The 20,162-nt window shown below is 38.5% G+C and overlaps 2 protein-coding genes across 5 annotated transcripts in view; both read left to right on the forward strand.

Annotated features, from left to right (window-relative positions):
* The window catches only part of LOC106734949 (dedicator of cytokinesis protein 4), a gene marked incomplete in the record, with an annotated part of 360,446 nt that extends 347,779 nt beyond the window's left edge, over positions 1-12,667 (forward strand). The window contains 3 exon segments of the mRNA XM_014588158.2: positions 496-602; positions 11,720-11,876; positions 12,597-12,667. Coding sequence (XP_014443644.1) covers positions 496-602; positions 11,720-11,876; positions 12,597-12,667 — 335 coding nt within the window.
* Positions 12,668-13,235: 568 nt separating this feature from the next.
* The window catches only part of DOCK4 (dedicator of cytokinesis 4), a 164,464-nt gene continuing 157,537 nt past the window's right edge, over positions 13,236-20,162 (forward strand). For all 4 annotated transcript variants that reach the window (XM_014588159.2, XM_014588162.2, XM_014588161.2 and 1 more), the window contains exons 1-4: positions 13,236-13,388; positions 18,131-18,228; positions 18,332-18,415; positions 18,575-18,675. In XM_014588159.2, coding sequence (XP_014443645.1) covers positions 13,322-13,388; positions 18,131-18,228; positions 18,332-18,415; positions 18,575-18,675 — 350 coding nt within the window. In that variant the 5' untranslated portion in view covers positions 13,236-13,321. The remainder of the gene's footprint in view (positions 13,389-18,130; positions 18,229-18,331; positions 18,416-18,574; positions 18,676-20,162) is intronic.

Raw genomic sequence — 20,162 nt, forward strand, 5'->3', positions numbered from 1 at the left:
TGGTAGCTGCCGATCTTTCTATTTCTGCCATAGAGTACAGACATTTGGTACATATTGAGTGAGGGTATACAGTGTATATCTTTCAAAATCTAGCTCACTTCTCTTAACATTAAGTCCTCTATATTCATCCACTTTGAATCAAATGATAGGGTCTCATCGTTTCTTATGACTAATTAATATTTTATAATATAAACATGCCCTATTTTTTCAACCCAGTCACCAATTTTTGGACACATAGGTTGGTTCTGTGTCTTAGCAATTGTGGATAGTGCTGCAATAAACATGGATATACAAGAGTCTTTCTGACTATTTTTCTATCCTTTGGGTAAATATCAAGGAGAGGGATTACTGGGTCATCTGGTAGTTCTATTTGTAGGTTTTTGAGTAACTTCTATATTGTTTTATTTTGCTTCTTAACAAACTGTGTATCTAAACACAAATGTGTAAACACACACTGAAATAAGCCAGTAATTCCATTTGTTTGATTTTTTGCAGCAAAGGAGAAAGGAGAGAAGAAGTTGTTTGGCTTCTCTTTTGTCCCCCTGATGCAGGAAGATGGAAGGACTCTTCCAGATGGTACCCATGAGCTCATCGTGCATAAGGTAACATTGGCCAGGTGTTGGGGAAACACAGGACTGAATTATTAACTCACTGTCACATCACTTTGGAAAAGAAAAAAAAAAAGACTGAAAGAATACTCTTTTCTAAGTTCCTCGTAAAGAGAGTAAATTGAAAGTATTTTTTCTTTTGGCTCATCAGAAAAGTCATGCTGTATTTTTCTATGTTTTTCTATCTAAAAATGCATCATGACTTTTCAGACAACCCAATATATTCTGATTTTTTTTTCAAGTTGTAGGTATTTTTTTAGGTCATTTTTAGCGGTAGAAGTGTGGTAAGTCTCTATGTTGATTTTGAAGTCTTTTGCAATGTTGTGCTAGGATTAAATAAGTTTTTAATTATTACCAAAACATGCTTTCTCATCTTAATCTGTATACACCCAGAGGTAAATTCAGCAAGGTCATCTAGCAATGCATTCTTTTTTTTTTTTTTTTGGTCTGCTGCTCTTACTAAGCAAGCAGAGAAGTGGCTGTGCTTTGTTATGACAACTTGAAGAGTTCTTTTGACTCAAGAATTGTCATAAAAAACATTTTAAACAAATTATGCAGTAGGAGGCAAAAAAAAAGAAAACTTGTAAAGCAAGAACCCCACAGAAATTATCTGAGAACACTAGTTAATAATGAAGTATAAAATAAAAATGTATTTTTAACATACACAGGCAATTACCTCTGAAATACGTATTTCTCCTTTTCATTTCTCCCTTTCTATAGCCATGCGAAGTCCAGACTCTTGTTTGCTCTCACCTTTGCTCGCTGAGCCTGCCCAATTGGGTCTTATCTTCCTCAGATCGAGACCCACCCAGACAGTAGGGGAACCATCTATGGTTCAGATCCAAGGAGGTCACTTTCCTATTTAGTGCCATTCAAAAGCTTGTCAATGCTGACAGAATGAAGCCCAGGCCTCCACCTCCTACTGCTTTCCTTCCACCACTTCCTGCCTCTTCCTGCTCCAGCATGTGAGCTCTTGCTAGTTCCTTACCTCCAGCCAGCTGGTTCTCTTTGCCCTGCTCTGTCTTGCCCTTGGGACTCCTGGAGTCACTCCTGCCCTGCCTCTCTCCTGCTCATCCCAAGGCTCACTTTGGCCATACCCTTTTCAGAGACTGTCCCCTGCTCCCTATGTCCACTTCCCAGCTGGCCAGTGCCCTCCTTAGCTCCCTGGGTACCTGCACCCACCTTTTCATATTCTACTTAGCCCACTGTCCTAGAGTTATCTGACAGTGCCTCAACTTACCCCAGGAGATCTGCAAGTCCTTCTAGAACAACAACCGAGATTATTCAAATGAGTGAAGGTGATTACAGACAAAAACTTTCTTTGCTTTGGGTAACTGCTAATAGAATAAGTGATGATGAACAACATCTGGTAATTTCTGTTAAGTGTATGTGCATATTTCTTTAACCATTCACTTTCTCATTATTTATTCAACATGTTTGTTGACTGCAAACTACAGCCAGCCACTGTTATAGGTACTGGGAATAAAGCAGCAAACCAGTCAAATACCTCCTTTCCTGGCACTTACATTCTCTGTACTTCATAAAGTGTGCTAAAGGGTCAATATGGTTAAAATGCAAAGAAACATATTTGAAAGTAGAATAATGTGTAAAGCAAACAAGGAATTAAATGTTCTAGACACATGGAATGATTTATTTATCTTAGGTCTGAGGCTCCCTTACAAGACATACATAATGTAACAGACAATGTCTCCAGCTACAGCTTTCTAAAAGCACAACAATAGTACTTTGTATGAATGGCTGCATAACACCAAATCATGATTCAGAAAAGGCAGGCCTAAGAGAATTAAAATTGTGCTCTCAACTAATAACACATAGAGGAATGAATCACTTCTGTAATCACATGTGGACCTTCTGCCCTAAGGGTTGGTCGGAAGGTGAATCTTTAGCAGGTGCTAGGTTTTCAATCAACTCCAGGTTGATTTCTCCAAATGAGTGTGAATAATACCAATAACCTTGGTTACTGATTATAGAGACCCTTATGCTTAAAATGCCAGAGGACATAGCAGGGCTTGCTTCTCTGAGCATTTAGGAGTTTAGCTGATACTGACTTCTGGTGCCTGTTGTCAGGGCCAAAACTTTCCTCAAACACACATGGTTAAATCAGTCGAACCCTTATACAATTTTGACTTAGTACCTAGCATTCTAATCCCTGAAGGAAGATTTATTTGAGCTTAAACAGTTTGAAGGGCACGTGTCCCCATTGATCTTCCTTAACCACAGGATGCTTAGGATGGTGTCTATCAGATGGGGAGATCTACCTTGTATTGCCCAATCAGGAAACATTCGCTCCACAGAAAAATGCTTATGTAGTGAGTTTTCTTACAAATTAAGTAGAGTTAGTGTTGCTTATTTAGAGTATGAAATACTTGCCAAGTATTGTTTTGTTTTTAGCATGGTTGATATTGTATGTGTTTTAGTTTCTGTTTTCTTTTGTTTTCATAGTACTGAGCCAGCAAGTTCAATTTTAGCTTAAGGCCGCTTGGAGTTCATGATTAGAAAACCATATTACCAACATAATGCTTGCTTATTCTTCCTCTGCCAAGGCAGGAAGTCACATAGCCTATTGATAATTTCAACCTGAATTTATTATTTAAAAAGAAAAATGAGGGAAGATTGGACTTAAAAGCATTGGCTTAAAAAAAATCCTATTAAGTAGTGTTGAGATGACTATGTAGGTGTTGGGAATGAAGAACTGGATCTCTACCCTTCCACCTCATACCAAAACATGTTCCAGAGGAAATGTGAAAAATAATGCTGAGATAACTTGATTAGTCAGGATTGGAGAGGCTTTCCTTCCAGAGCCCCTTTTGCAGCTCTCAGGACATCAGTAATATCCCCAAGTGACTGATAGGTAAATCCAAAACCTTTTTTTGGAATTTCTAACTTTGCTAATAACAGTATTTGGTTTTTCAGTGTTGTTATTTCACTCCATTGTGCTAGGATTATTGTCTTCCTTAACTTTGGAGCGATATTTTTGACTACCCTTCTCCAGCTATCTGCTGGAAGAGGAAATTAAGAAAAGATTAAAGTGGAGCCAGGAGGTAGTGTAGTGATTATGATGCTAGACTCCCACGTGGTCAATTGCAGTTCGAGTCCTGGACCTCACAGCTTGAAATTTACACTGGGTGGATGTGTGTGCATGTCCAAAATGTCTATTTACTCTCCCATAATCAGTTTAGCCCCTAGGTCAGAATCTTGGCCTAACCAGTTCCCTGTCCTCTTGTTTTCTTGGTCACTTCAACTCCAGCAACTTTCATTTGCATTTTGCTTCACTATGGCTACTTCAGGTCTTTTTCATTCCTACGCAGCCGGATCTCCCGTGGGCCAAGAAATGTTTGGCAATTTACTAGGTAGATGGATAGGTGAGCAAGTGGATGAGTGAGTATATGGATGTATGGATAGGTAAAAATCATCTAGAACCACTTCATATATTTATTTATTATTTATTACATTCAGTCACTGCATATCATTACAATGTACCAAATGCATTTTCCCATTCTGAATACACTGTCTATTGGTTCAAAGATATTACCATACTTATTATCATCAACAGATAATTTTCCATTTTTATGTCCCTTGCATGTTTCGCTTCTCTTTCCCCTTGATTCCCTCCCTCTCAACCTCCCCAATTTCCCACCCTCCTTCCACACTGCCTCTAGATCCACAGTTGCACTCCGTATCAAACATCTTAAACTCCCAGTAACTTGAACACAACTTTTCAACTTTCTGACTTTTAACCATACCTATTTTTCAGTCTCTTGCTCTTCTGTTAGGCCCCTCCTGACTACTTTTTTCCCTTTTCTTATCCAGGATATCCATCGATTCTTAATTTCGCTGTGCCCACATGGGAAATAAAAACAAGTCCTGGATCAGTCTGTCAGCATCACCTTCTCCTGTTCCCTTCTGTAGGCAGTTGGCATTACTAGAGGATATATAGTGATAATAGATTAGGATCAGCCTGGTAGGTATAGATCCAGGGATATTAACACTGCAGACAAATAATCAGCTCCCCCCTCAGTCCCCAGCAGAGATATTTACAAAGTCTTACTATTCTCTCTACCCTACCGCTTCTATCTACTTGACAGAGAAGACAAAGCCATCAGACAGGATCTTCCTTAACTTCCCGTGCTCTATACTTGGTCACCTGTGGACATATCTGCATCCTTCCCTTCTTTCCTGCTTCCTCTCCCAGAGGACAGGGCAAGACTCCTTCTCTCCAAGGGAAAGCTTTCCACCTGTTTCCTCCAGGACCTTCCTGCCTCCTGACTCCTCTGACACCCTGCCCCTCTTATTGTCTCCTGAAGATTTTATCATTTCCTCTCTTCAGGCAATATTCAGTCAGATTATACAAAGGGATTTCAGAATGTGGAAAAATAGAGTTAAAATACTAATTTTTTTAGGTGCAAAAAATTTTATTTGAAATTGATGCATTTTTGTTTTATAATTAGATTTTCCATGAACTTTTTGAAGGTCCTACATAAACACTCTTAAATATTTTTTCTTTCAAAATCATTTGTATAAGTATCCACCACACGGGGCCAGCAGGTGCCATAGTGGCTAGGGTACTAGACTCCCATATGGCCAACCATAGTTAAAGTCTCAGACCTGGTAGCTTGAAACTCATGCTGGGCACATGTACATGCATGCCCAAAATCCCAGGAAGAGAATGAAGGAGACAAGATTGTGGTGTGACCATCCCCCCCAGGGGTGATTTATCACTATCTCTCTCTCTCTCTCCAGCAAGTGCATGTGCCCCATAGCAAAACCTAAAGAAAAATACAGGAGCTAAAGCCACTGGCCATTTATTTATTTTTTCACCCGATTTCTCTATAGCTTGTAACACTATCAACCACACATCATCTTGAAAATCCACATCCTGTGTTCTGACAGTTTCCTCCTGCATTTCATCTTTCATCCTCTTTGAGGACTCATATCCCTATCTACCCACAAATGTTGACATTCTCATAGATTTAACCCTCAGCCATCATCTGCATCTCGCATCTGGAGATCCTCTTCATCCACTTCAGTGGATTAACTTACCTCATCTTTGTGCTGAGGACTAATCTGTTTTTCTAGTCCAAAAGTTCGACCAGCTACTGAAAAATCTTCAGTTGACTTTTCTAGAAATAGGAAAAACTCAGCATGTCTATCTCTGAGTTTTTTTTTTTTAATCTTGTCTCCATTCACTCCTGCCATGAAGAGAGACCTGCAAGTTTTTCTCAACTTGTCATACACACCCTCCATCTCTAAATAGTTGGTTGCACAACTGCTCCATTCCACCCCCTCAATACTATTCGGTTGCTGGGAAAGTCATGATGTATTTTTCTGTCTTTCTATACAAAATGTGTCATGACTTTCTAAAGAACCCAATACTTTAATCCAGTGAATGTAAATAAGAGGTATCAGAATCACCTGGGATTTTTCTGACTGAAGAGATCGGGGGTAGTCTCAAGGCTTTGGGTGTTGAAAATTGCCTTGTTTTAGCCTTACTAAACTACATAGTGTTATCTCGGTACGTCTTTTTTTTTTTTTAACAGCTATTTTTAAAACAATTCAAACATATACAAAAAAGTTACAAAAATAGAACAGGAAATTTCCATATATCTTTTAATGAACTATCACTTTTGTTACCTTTTAGATAAACTATAGTCCATTTATTAAAATATTAATCTCATTACAGTGCTATTAACACAAAGTTCATTTATAGTTCACATTTTTCCATGAATGTCTTTTTTCTGTTCAAGATTCTGCATTGCATTTAATTGTCATGTCCCCATAAGCACATACATGTACTTTTATTTCCTCCAGTGCCTTCATGTGTCTTGTTCCCTTCCTCCTTTGACTTTTCCACCCTTGCCTTCTAGGTGCCCTCTTATTCTTCATAGCTGACGTCCCAATAACCCCTTTCCCATGAGGCCATCCTTCTCTTCCTTGACAGAGCTGATACCCAACGGTCTTTATCACAGCGTTGTAATCAGTGTTACCAGACAAATGAGCAGTCAGACATGTGAGGCCTCCAGGACAGGAACTGTGCTCATTTCCTTGTTATATTCTTAGTACCAAATTGAAGGACTAGCAAATAGTAGGAATTTAATAAATATTTAATATCGATTTCCAGGATGACTAATCGTATCAAAAAAGTCCCTAAAAAAAAAAAAAAAAGTATTTTGTCACCAAAAGCTAAGGAAATCTGTTTTCATTCATTGGTAATGGAGAGTTCTAACTGGATTGTCTAATTAATTTAGGTTTTTCATTTAATTCTCTAACTTACTACAAATTACAGACCCTTTAACTTAATTAATATACCCTAAATTTCTGTGCTAATTTTTAAATTACTAAATTGCCATTGTGACTCCTTCAATCACATGTATTGTGTAACTGCAGGTATCACATTGCTGGAACACTGTCCATGACTGACCCTGTACTTCTTTCCTTATATATGATAGTGGTCAAACGTAGCCTAGGACGTAACACGCTGCACATTGCTATACTGATTTTATTTCTGGAGAAAGAAGTAGAACATGAGCCAAGCTATATAATCTCAATGAAGATAGAAACTACTCCTCCTCTTGCTGCAAAGGCTACCTTTGAATACTTCTGCAAGAGCCTGAGTGAGCGTGTCTCTCTGGTCAGATCTAACTTCAGACTTAAATGATAATAAAGCAGAGGGTTAGTTCTCATCTCTCTGCTCTCTAATTGGTGGCAAATTAATACTTGCCATCTTAAGATGACTGCTCGAATCCCGTGCTATCAGGGCAAATACAGAGAACTATTCCTTACTATGACAGTGACATGGTTTTGTTCCCCCAACCAGTAGCAACCTCAAGAGACTATAGGCATGTTGCCTCATTTCTCCTAGAAGGAACAGCTCTGTAAAATCTTCCCTCATCAGTCTATCAACATCCATCCACCAGAACATCAATAATACTTCAGCTGCATTTGGGTCTCCCCTAAGAGAATGCATTCCCTAGTGGGGAAGACAATGTCTTAATTTTCTCAAGTCTGTCTTGCTTTGTTCTATGGCTATACTGGGTTTAATGAGAAAAAGAATCTTTATGCCAAAGCTGAAATTGCTGCTTTAGAAGTATCCCCCAGAATGAAAATGACCCATATTTAACCACCCTATCCAGGTTAGGGATATAACTAGGTTTCACTATGATGACAGAGCCATTTCTCAACCAGATACCATGGGAAAATCTTGTAGCAGCAGTTTGGTGAGCTTCTATTTCTCAGATTCACAGGTGTTCACACCCCTAACCACTGCTCTCTTGTATATGAGATTTACAATTAAAGAACAGGCAGCATCAAGCTGACAGTTCCTGCCTCATTGCTGTGGCTTCATTGACTCAGTCCTTCATCTGAGTGGGAAATTGTTTATCCCCATTGTTTTCTGCAGTCTGTTCTCAGGTTTCAAATCTCACTCACAGAACAAACCTTCTCCAATCTGGCTAGAAAATGCCTGGGGATTTACTGCCAACCTTTCCTCACTCCCTGGCTTCCAATAAACTGCACATTTCCTTTGGGAGGCTAGACAACATTTTTGGCTTGAACTCCTGCTGACATCTGTTCCTGCCTTATAGGCCTACCTTCTAGAACATGTTTCTATTCTCCCCTGATCTTGAACCCCATTTCTGTAGATTCTCATGAAATGAATGAATGGATGATCTCTGACTCATTTATTGTATCTCTAGGCTCCTGTGTCACATGTCACCTGCTCCTACCTGTCCCTCCTCCTCCCACTACATCCAGGTCAGATATTCCTTTGGTTGCCTATGTGGTTTCAGAACATAGTTTCATAACTTACCATTTCATTGTAAGACTCCAAGGCATACTTGATTTAAAATTATTTCAGCTCCACACTCCACTCTGAGCCCTCTCCAAGGATGTCTCCCACAAATACCTTTTTTTTTTTAAAAAAAAGAACTTTTCTTGTCTGTCTTAACTATAACTACATCACTATTTTATTTATAAACAAGTAATTTTTAAATTCATTATAGCAGAACTCAAAACGTGGCTAAACCAACAATGGAGGAAGGTAAGAACGCAAACTTTAGCGCAAATCCTGGCCCTGATGTTTATCAATATGGTGGTACTGGGCAAGTCATCAAAGTATGCTGCAATATCACACCACGTAGGGTTGTTATGAGAAGAACATACTTGCAAAGTGCTTTGCAGCGCCTCACAAACATTAAGCCCTCATAAATGGTACTTATCTGGATTGCTTTTAAAATCTCCAGTAGTTGTATGATGTGTTAAGGATGTATGCTGAAAACCTCGAAGAATAATAAAGGACTTATAATATTTTCTGTGTAGCTATTTAGGTTTTGAGAAATAGATTAAAACCTCTGACTCTAACCTCATGCTTAGCATAAACCTACTGGATAGAAAAATGTATTTATTTATTTTTTGAAGGTTTTTTCCATAGTGTGTGTGTGTGTTTGTGTGTGTGTGCGTGTGCTCAAGTGCTGGAGAGACAGAGAGAGGGAAAGTGAGAAATAACGCGCTGGGGGAATGGCCATGCTGCAGTCCCTTCCTTTCATTATGTTCCTGGGATTTGGGGCACGCATGGACACATGCCCAGTGTGAGTTTCAAGCCAGCAGATCCAGGACTCGAACCATGGTCCACCACATGGGAGTCCAGCACTCTAACCATTATGTCACCTGCTGGCCCTAGAAAAATCACTTTTTAATCCATGATAAATATTATATCAAAGGGTCCTTACAGACTAAAGAGTAGTTACATTTGTTTTGTTTTGCTACTGAGTTGCTGGGCAGTTTTCTCCCCTCCTCCCTTTCACACATACAAATACACCACAGGTTCCTTAGTGAAAGCTCTCTCAAAAATAGCTTTTGTGTCCACACTGTTGTTTAAATTAACTGCTGTATTTGTGTATGAATTTAGCTGTAAGATGCTATCAAGGTGTAGTTCTTCAGATTCAGATGCAGACATCTTGGGTTCCAGTATTGGGGAGAAGTAAAGGGAACCAGTCTTGGTAGAACTGACCTGCCTACACATTGACATAGTGGAAGCCTCTCATCACAGTGTCCCCTAAACATAAAATGACATAAAACAGCCATTACATCTTCACCCACAGAGGTGGTCAGCCCCATGGCAACCAGTTGAGCTGGATGAGCATTTCAAGCAGAAATTCCAGGAGGTTTCTAGAAGTGCTCAAGAGTCAGGCAATTAGTGGAGAAGTTGGGAGGAGATAGGAGATACAGCTATACCGGCAGAATTTCCATGCACAGATGGTGTATGCCAGACCAGGATAGACTCCAGCTCCCAGGGAAGAGCTCTGAAAATAGCTGGGCAGTGTCTGAGACCATGCTAGATCTGGCATGAAACCTTGTTTGCAATAGGAAGTAGTGGATAGACATATGGAGCACAGGTCAGGCTACAGATGGGAGAACAGACAGAGCATGTTTCTAACCACAGACCAGATTCAGGGAGGGAATACCATACCTTTAGAGTGTCGTGACTTGCCATGCACCAGGTCCTGATACTAGGAATAAAACAGTCTGTCTCTTAGTTGTTTTTAATCTAGAACAATTACATTTTTTTTTTAAACACTGACTTGAGATAGGGCCAGGCATCCTGCAGAAAATCTTACCTTCTGTATTTGTCTGGTCACTTTCCTGTACTGGCATTCAGTATGTTACTCTATCCCTTGGGTTTCCTTTGAAGCAGAAACTCATCATCTTTGGTAAGAATGCATTTTGTTGATGTGTCTTCACATGGCCCTGCATTGGTGTGATAACCTGATGCAGTTAACATTTGTCCACTTGCCAGTAGGGAGTAATCTGTGCTGTTAACAGCGACATTGTATGAACATCCCACATTCCAAGATCTTGAGAGAATGGAAGAGAAAGGGTTAGGGGGTGGTCTTCCCCTCTCCAGGCGTGATTTCTCACTCTTTCTCTCTTTCTATTTGTCTCTCTCTGGTGAGCATACACACCCTATTGCAAAATTAAAAAAAAAAAAAAATCAAATTCCTTATCAACAGTTCTCCTGCTGCTCTTAGCACTAAGCAACAACTCTTGACTAAAGAAATAATTATAGTAGGAATATGAAATTATGTTTTCTAAATCTGTAATTTCTTTTACATTCATTAGCTGACATTTCTGTGAAGTAGAGATTACCTTCATATAGTGGGACGATTAGGTTACTAAATAATATTTCCTTAGTTCAAAGTGAGGAACTGTTTAATATCTGCCTCCAATAAGAAGTTGAAAGGATTTAATCATTGTTTAAAAAAAGCTATGGATGGAGCTGGCAGATGGTTTGTTGGTTATGGTGTTGGACTCCCACATGGCTGACTGTGGTTTGAGTCCCAGACATGGCTGTTTGCTTTCCCCCTCTCTCTCTCTCTGGTCACATTAAAAAGTAATAATAATAAATAAAATCATTCTTAAGAAAAAAAAAGTTATAGTCACTGCAAATATGACTTTTTTTTTTTTTTTCTTAGCATAGCCATTGTGGGCATGGCTGGGACTAGGTCCCTGGTCCTGAGTCCCTAGTCCTGAGGTGGGTGGGTGTCTTGAAACCAAAAACAAGACTGATCTTCTAAGCAAAGGCCCATGGAAGGTCCTGCCTACATCTACATCATGAGCTAGAGAAGGTCACCAGTTTCCCTTGCCTTTTACTGGGCCAGTGGTCAGAAGTGGGCTATGAGAGAGTATGGGCCATACTAGGGTCAGGGCCCAGCCAGGACTGCCCTTCTCAGCAGTGGCAGTGCCTCACCTTTTCTGGAAGAACTTTGCAATGTGAGGGCTTTACATAATCTAATACTTACAGCAGTACAGTGTGGTTTTAGATAAAGACAAAGAGAACCCAAGTGGTTCAATAACTTTATATGGTCACTCTTTTGGGAGGTCACAGAACTGAGATTCAAACTCAGATCAGCTGGAATCTAAAATCTATATTTAAGTCTTTTTATACATTTTGTTTAATTTACTTTAATACCAAGTTCTATTTGTAATACTGATTGAAATGTTTCCCAGTTCATAAACACTAAAATAGGAAATGATGCTTAATAATTCTTATGAGATCTTTTCCCTCTCTCATTTTTCTTTTTTAATATTTTTGACAGTGTGAAGAAAACACAAACCTTCAGGATACTACTCGCTACCTCAAGCTTCCCTTTTCAAAGGGCATTTTCCTTGGGAATAATAATCAAGCCATGAAGGCCACAAAGGAATCCTTTTGGATCACATCTTTTCTCTGTTCTACAAAACTCACACAAAATGGTAATGTATACCACTGTTGTATTTGAAAGCCCTTATATCTGGCTACTTATGTGAATTTTGGTAGGCATATTTAGTAAACACCAAAGTTAAATTTAAGAACTTTGTATAGAAGAATTACTGATCTTTCTATTTGTGACTTCTATAAAAGAGAAGCAGTTGTGACCTCGTGGTCTTTGGGATGCATGTAATTTGAGAAGGACTTTGAAATTATCCCAGTATTGGAATCCAAACACAAAACTCTTCAAATAAACCACTGAAACTCAGCTACTTTAAAAAGAAAGAGAGAGAGAAAGAGAGAGAGAGCAAGACAGAAAATACCATTACCTTAATTTCTTGTTTTATAGCTCCATAAACAGTGCTAATTGCAAGCTGTATAATAAAGGCTTTTTTTTTTGTTTAATTAGATGGATATTGCTTTTCTGTTCTAGCGTTAACTTTTTATGTCAGTGATTGTTTAGCAAGTTATGATTAATAAAGCAAGCTCTTCTCAGCAAATTGTCATGAAAACATTGTCTGTAATGAAAGATGTAAATCAAACATTTTTGAGTTCTTCATGGTTGCCACATATGGCTTTTGACTAGCATCCTCAATGCCGTATTATTAAGGTAGATCCATTATGTTGAGGACAATAGCTTCATAATAGGTACTGTATCTCATAAAATGCTCCAGTGCCTAAACATTTATTAATGTTATTAGTTCATTTTTCTGTTTATCGAACAGCATTTGTCGAAGAAAATATATTTCTTCTTTCGAACATCATATCAGAAAAGCAAAATGTAGCACTACAATAGTGAGCACTCCTTACATACCTTTAGATTTCAGCATGTAATTCTGTGTGTCTGTGTGTGTGTGTGTGTGTATACATATATACATCAGTCAAGTTTTAACAGATGTCATCAGTATCCAGTTGTTAATGATTTTACTTAAAACCCTATGAGAGAGTATGGGCCATACTAGGGTCAGGGCCCAGCCAGGACTGCCCTTCTCAGCAGTGGCAGTGCCTCACCTTTTCTGGAAGAACTTTGCAATGTGAGGGCTTTACATAATCTAATACTTACAGCAGTACAGTGTGGTTTTAGATAAAGACAAAGAGAACCCAAGTGGTTCAATAACTTTATATGGTCACTCTTTTGGGAGGTCACAGAACTGAGATTCAAACTCAGATCAGCTGGAATCTAAAATCTATATTTAAGTCTTTTTATACATTTTGTTTAATTTACTTTAATACCAAGTTCTATTTGTAATACTGATTGAAATGTTTCCCAGTTCATAAACACTAAAATAGGAAATGATGCTTAATAATTCTTATGAGATCTTTTCCCTCTCTCATTTTTCTTTTTTAATATTTTTGACAGTGTGAAGAAAACACAAACCTTCAGGATACTACTCGCTACCTCAAGCTTCCCTTTTCAAAGGGCATTTTCCTTGGGAATAATAATCAAGCCATGAAGGCCACAAAGGAATCCTTTTGGATCACATCTTTTCTCTGTTCTACAAAACTCACACAAAATGGTAATGTATACCACTGTTGTATTTGAAAGCCCTTATATCTGGCTACTTATGTGAATTTTGGTAGGCATATTTAGTAAACACCAAAGTTAAATTTAAGAACTTTGTATAGAAGAATTACTGATCTTTCTATTTGTGACTTCTATAAAAGAGAAGCAGTTGTGACCTCGTGGTCTTTGGGATGCATGTAATTTGAGAAGGACTTTGAAATTATCCCAGTATTGGAATCCAAACACAAAACTCTTCAAATAAACCACTGAAACTCAGCTACTTTAAAAAGAAAGAGAGAGAGAAAGAGAGAGAGAGCAAGACAGAAAATACCATTACCTTAATTTCTTGTTTTATAGCTCCATAAACAGTGCTAATTGCAAGCTGTATAATAAAGGCTTTTTTTTTTGTTTAATTAGATGGATATTGCTTTTCTGTTCTAGCGTTAACTTTTTATGTCAGTGATTGTTTAGCAAGTTATGATTAATAAAGCAAGCTCTTCTCAGCAAATTGTCATGAAAACATTGTCTGTAATGAAAGATGTAAATCAAACATTTTTGAGTTCTTCATGGTTGCCACATATGGCTTTTGACTAGCATCCTCAATGCCGTATTATTAAGGTAGATCCATTATGTTGAGGACAATAGCTTCATAATAGGTACTGTATCTCATAAAATGCTCCAGTGCCTAAACATTTATTAATGTTATTAGTTCATTTTTCTGTTTATCGAACAGCATTTGTCGAAGAAAATATATTTCTTCTTTCGAACATCATATCAGAAAAGCAAAATGTAGCACTACAATAGTGAGCACTCCTTACATACCTTTAGATTTCAGCATGTAATTCTGTGTGTCTGTGTGTGTGTGTGTGTGTATACATATATACATCAGTCAAGTTTTAACAGATGTCATCAGTATCCAGTTGTTAATGATTTTACTTAAAACCTTCATTGATAGAACTCAGTAAATTATTATAAAGAAATTACCTAACCTCAGATATTTTTCATGAGGTCAGTCTACACCCATGGAGGTTAGGGAGGTAATAAAATTCTGTTACCAACTTCCTTAGATAGAATTTTAACTCATTCTATGGAGATTAGCTCTGAGTCTGCTCTAGAACTTGCATTTACATTTTACTGGACTCCTCCAAAAAGATGTTTGGGCATTGAATTAATTGCCTATTGCTGCTATAAATAATTACCAGTGAATTACTGACTTAAAACAACACAAGTTTATTATTTTACAGTTCTGAAGGTCAGAAGTGTGCAATTAGTTTCACTGGGCTAAAAACGTGGTGTTAAATTTCTTCAAGAGGTTCTAGGGAAGGATCCTTTTCCTTACCTTCTTCTAGCATCTGAAGGCTGCCTGCATTCCTTGGCTCCTGGCCCATTTCTTCATCTTCAAAGCTAGTGGTACAGCATTTTCAAATCACTCTGATTCTGACTCTCTTCCATCTTTTAAGGACCCTTGTGATTACACAGTGCTGAATAATCCCACACAATAGCCTTATTTTAAGTTCTTTTTGAAAATCACATCTGTAAAATCTCTTTCGCCATGTAAGGTAAACATAGTTGCAGGTTCCAAGAGCTAGGCTGTAGATATCTATGGGCCTCATTATTCTGGCTACCATACAGGTAAACTTAACAATAAGTTCTCCCCTATCAAAATGTTTGGTCCCACATGCTATATTTGTTCTAGTTCAGGAGTTTTGAATGTTAGAATTATGAACGTAAGATAGAGATAACCAAATCCTGAAAATTAGAAGATGCTTCTTTGTAAAAGCAGAGACTACTTTAGGTAACTATGGGTAAATAAACTATTCATGAAATCATTATATTAAACAGCTCACTATATGGAAGGTGCCATCAGAATTCCATGCAATGCCTACTTCATTTTTGGAGGCTGATAAGTACTTAATTATCATTTTGACTTTGATTAACCTTGTCAATGTAAGACAGCTCGAAATGAGGCAGAAAATGAATAGCGTGCTTCAGGAGATAGAAAGGAGAAAGGAAGTTAGTTGTTCTTCCTGAAATTTACATGCTAGACACATATCTCTGTGAAGAAGTAATCCAATTCATAATTGGAATTAAATTGCTGTATATTTATTTTACTGACTTGGAAAATATACAAATCCCATTTTCACTACAATTGGGCATGCAATAAATGATGTCTTCTTTACGAACGGTTTCCTAGAGCAAATTCGCATTTTAGGATCTGTACTTTTTCTAGTACCCAACATTATTCATAGACAAGGTACAGGACCAGATGCTTGACATCTGATTGCCAGATCAACTAGGATTTTAAGCTTCTTAAGAAGAGGAGTCATATCTCCCATCTCTTTTATAGCTTTTGGTAGGTTAGGCATATAGTTTACATTTAATAAGTGTTGGTTGAATGGAGTGTAGAAAATTCATACTTTTCCATGGTGGATCATGGATCCTAATTTTTATAACTGATACAGCTCTGGCTAAACCAGAGACCTAGAAGATGGCTATTTCCCCAACTGTGTACTTTGCATACTTGATTAATTATGTCTAGACAGACGTAATTGCTTTACTCTTCCACTTGCTCCATTATGAGCAATCTAGAGATTCATTGGCTTTCTTACAGGAAAGATGGACAGTCCCATTGTGATCTGATTGTCTGGACCACTGTGTTCTGTTTTCCAGTGGTACTCATGAGGGTCCTGTTCCTGGTTCTCCACTGCTTCCTCTGACAATGCCACTTGTGGCCAGTAGAACCACCTCCTTCCTCTCCACATTCCTCACATTGGGCCAGACCCTGAACACTTATGCAGTTGGCTCACTTTAAAAGGAAGTGATAGAAAACAAGGAGAAGGAGTGAGAGCTGGAAGGGGGGTAGAGCAGGAAGTTAGGGGTGAATGGTAGGGGAAATGCATTGGCGATAATAAAAAGAGAAGATGCCAGGGAGAGGAGGCCTTCAGATGCAGGAAGTAGGTGAGAGGGAGGGAAGAACATAGAGCCTTACCTATTTTACCAGGGGCATCATTCTGGAAATATCTGATATTCCAGTTACAATTCATCAGTTTGGAAAAGGTTTCAGTCATATCTCCAGGATATCTGAGTTAGATGTAAAGAGTAAACCTGTTCAGGGATTTTTGGTTTTAAAGACATTTCAAATCTCTTTTTCAAAGTCACTATTTTAAAAACTCATTCATTCTTTTTATGCTGAATGATGCTTCTCCTCTTAGCCCTACTTGTGGTAGATGAACATTCCTATTTACTATGAAATTTCTTACTACGAAGTCCTTCACAAAGTTTTTCTTTTGAATTGACTTTAGCGGAGGTTCTCTTTACTCTTGAGATTCTGTGTGCTTTTCCTCATCTCTGTTCACTACATATTATTTTTTTTTCTCATCTTAATTACTTCTTTGATGTCTTGAGTTCAGTTTCTTTGTTTCCTTGCTGGTGTTTCCGTCTCTCAGCAAATCCCATTTGGGTTTCTCTTGAAACAAGTTCTTTAAGGTGAGTTTCTTAGTCTGTAGTGTAGAAAGTCCCTCCTGGCTTCTCTCCAGCCAGACCAGTCCTATAGGTTCCCTGAGAATAGACTCCAGCCCTCTCAGTTTCCACTGTCTTGTATGGTCCCTGCGTGCATAAGCCTTGATAGCTTTTTTTTTTTTAAGTACTTTTTTTAAAGTATTTTATTCAATTTTATTCATTGTCATTTTATTTTATTTATTTATTTATTTATTTTTTGAAGTTGACCAGAGAGAGACAGAGAGAGAAGGGACGTGAGAAAGCAAGCTGCCAGGTCCGAGACTCAAACCGTAGTCAGCCACATGGGAGTCCAGCCACCTTAACCACCATGCCACCTGCTGGCCCTGATAGCTTTTACTGCTTTCATTGGCCTCCAGCACCACCTTGTCCTTGCACCCTTTGGAGACTAATGAACTTGACCACTATCTTCCAAAGCCTTTCTAACTTCTGCAAGACAGAGGAGGGAAGAATTTATTATTCTCTTCCCAGGGGAAGAGGTTTCCAGAGGACCCATTAGTCTCAGGGCCTGCGCATGAATTTAGGAAAGTGAGGAAACTGAAGAATTGAAGAATTGGAAGAAACTGGCTCTGTCAGGTCTGAGGACTCACTGGATGCTCTGACAATTCACGGGGCTTGTAAGTGTTGTATAGAACTCATTGTCCTGCAAGGTGTTGGTCAGAAGACCGTGGTTGCTGGACATAATTGGTTGCTGGGCAGAATACTATGTGCTGGCAGATGAAAACATGAATAGAACAGATTCCTAGCCCTCACGAAACTCTCATTTCACCAGGAGGAGGTGCAGAATTATTCAACAAATATTTGCCGACTGGCTGCTTTGCTGTTGCTGCTGGGAATAAATAGGGCCAGGCGTGAGATGCTTTTTGTATTGTTTTCCTCTTGGAGTTGATAGTCTAGTTGGGACACAGAAAGACAAATGACTACAGTAGCAAGATAAATGTTGCTGTGATGTGGAAGCATGCGGATGGGTCAGTTAGTGAAGGATTCCAGGAAAGACTTCCCAGACTAAGTGGCATCTAACTAGAGAACTGAAGAATGAGTAGGAACATTGGGAGGAAGGAAATAATCAGGATACACAGTAATCAATGCCATTCCAGAGAGGGTTAGTGGGATCCTACAATAAAAGTAGCCAGGCAGGGTGGTCACATGTTTAAGAATTTAACTTTTGTCATTAAAACACTGCTATATGAGGGACTATTCTCTATTGAGGCAATTAATCTTCCTTTTCTGTTTGGAAAGGTGATATGCTTGATCTTTTGAAATGGAGAACCCACCCAGACAAGATCACAGGCTGTCTCTCCAAATTAAAAGACATCGATGGCTCAGAGATAGTAAAGGTAAACTCTTTTGTTACCCCTCTTAGAAATTCATAGAATGAAGAACATTTGGAGAGGAAAGACTAATAGTATTTTATTCATTCATTTCTTCTTTATCTAACAGTTTCTGCAAGATACACTGGATACCTTATTTGGAATTTTAGATGAAAATTCCCAAAAATATGGATCCAAAGTGTTTGATTCTTTGGTAAGTTCAAATTCACTTAAGATTAACAGTTTTGTCTCAACCTCAACTACTAGGGTTGCTTCAGAAACATGCTCTTCATAATGTAAGAGTGCATCTGAAAAAGAATGTTTTAGAATCTTGATTTGCATTCCATTTTATAAAGCTTAATTCTCCTTGTAGGTTCACATCATAAATTTGCTGCAAGATAGCAAATTTCATCACTTTAAGCCTGTAATGGACACTTACATCGAGAGCCATTTTGCTGGGGCACTTGCATACAGGTAAGGTGCTTTATCTTGTAAGTGGTTTAGAAGCAGTTCCTTTTAAGCCTTCCAAAGCAGAAGCAGCTATATAAGAAAATTTAAAAGGGAGTGTAAGAAGAAATGAAGCCCAACTGAAGAGTCTCTTGAGACTGTATCTTCCCTCTTCATATACCCTTTTATAATGGTTGGAATTTATTTTGATTAAAAAGGCAAGAAAAAAAAAGTTTCTGGGAAGTTCCTAAGTGTTCTTCTTGTGACCTCAACTGTACAGTTTTCCCGTCTGGACTTGACCTTACCTGATACCCTTTGGTCTAAAATGTCGAGTTATTTCACTTTGGCTGTAAGAACCCCATTTAATTACTACACTGCGGGGTGATATAAATATTGAGAAAGAAGTACAGATGGGAAGGCACCTTTGCCTTCATTCCTGGTTAAAGTCATTCACTGATTCATTCATCTGAGAGTATTTACCAAGTGTCCACTCATGCACTATATTATTCTTTGCACTGATAATGGGAAGACCTGTTCCCTGGCCTCAAGAGACTTAGTCATTGAAATCTACCCTTCGTTAGTGACTGCCATTTTTTTTTTCAGTTTATTTACTTATTTCTTATATAAAGAAAGAGAGAAAGATAGACACACAGAGAAATAGGCATCCCACACAGGGTCTCTATGCCATGATCTACCTCCAATTCCATCTGACCCATATCATGAGTACATAGTATGCTCAGGAAAGTTCCAGAACATGAACCTAGGACCTTTCCCTTGTGGGTCCAGTTGCATATTCACTGTACCACTGCCTGGCCCCAGTAGCTCTTATTTTGCTGCTCCTCTTTTCTTATCAGCTCAGATTATGCAACTAAGGTTAAGAGTGAATGCATATTGGGCCAGCAGATGGTGTAGCAATTACATCTCTGGACTCCCACATGGCTGACTGTCATTCAAGTCCTGGACCCAGTGGCTTGAAATTCATGCTGGGTGCATGTACGTGCATTCCCAAGATCCTGGGAGGAGAATGGAGGAAAAGGGATTGCAGTGTGTCCATCCCTCCTATGGGATGATTTCTCACTTTCTCTCTCACTGTCTCTCTCACTGGCTTTGTCTCTGCCACACCCCCAAGCACACATGCCCTAAGGCAAAAACCTCTAAAGAAAAAGAGTGCATGCATATTGTTATGCTTTAGCTGGTGCTGCCTGATGTCATTGTTGTGCAGTTGACATTTCTACCTCATATTTTATATACCTGTAAGTATGTATGTGCACAGCCATGTGTTTTGAAAACTGAGTGAAAAGAGCCTGGAATCTGGTTTTTATCTCCACTCACCCTATCTATGTGATATGTGATATATAAAGCATTAGCTAATCAAATGAGCATTTGATCCATTATCTTGGATATTCCTGACCATGGTATGTTAAGATTTATGTCTCTTTTTAAACAAGTGAAGATATTTTTGTAAGACTCAACCCTCTGTCCACATGATTTTTTGCTGAGGGCAAAATGTAACA

The sequence above is a fragment of the Tupaia chinensis genome, unplaced genomic scaffold (genome assembly GCF_000334495.1).
Source record: "Tupaia chinensis unplaced genomic scaffold, TupChi_1.0 Scaffold000262_1, whole genome shotgun sequence".
Lineage (NCBI taxonomy): Eukaryota > Metazoa > Chordata > Mammalia > Scandentia > Tupaiidae > Tupaia > Tupaia belangeri.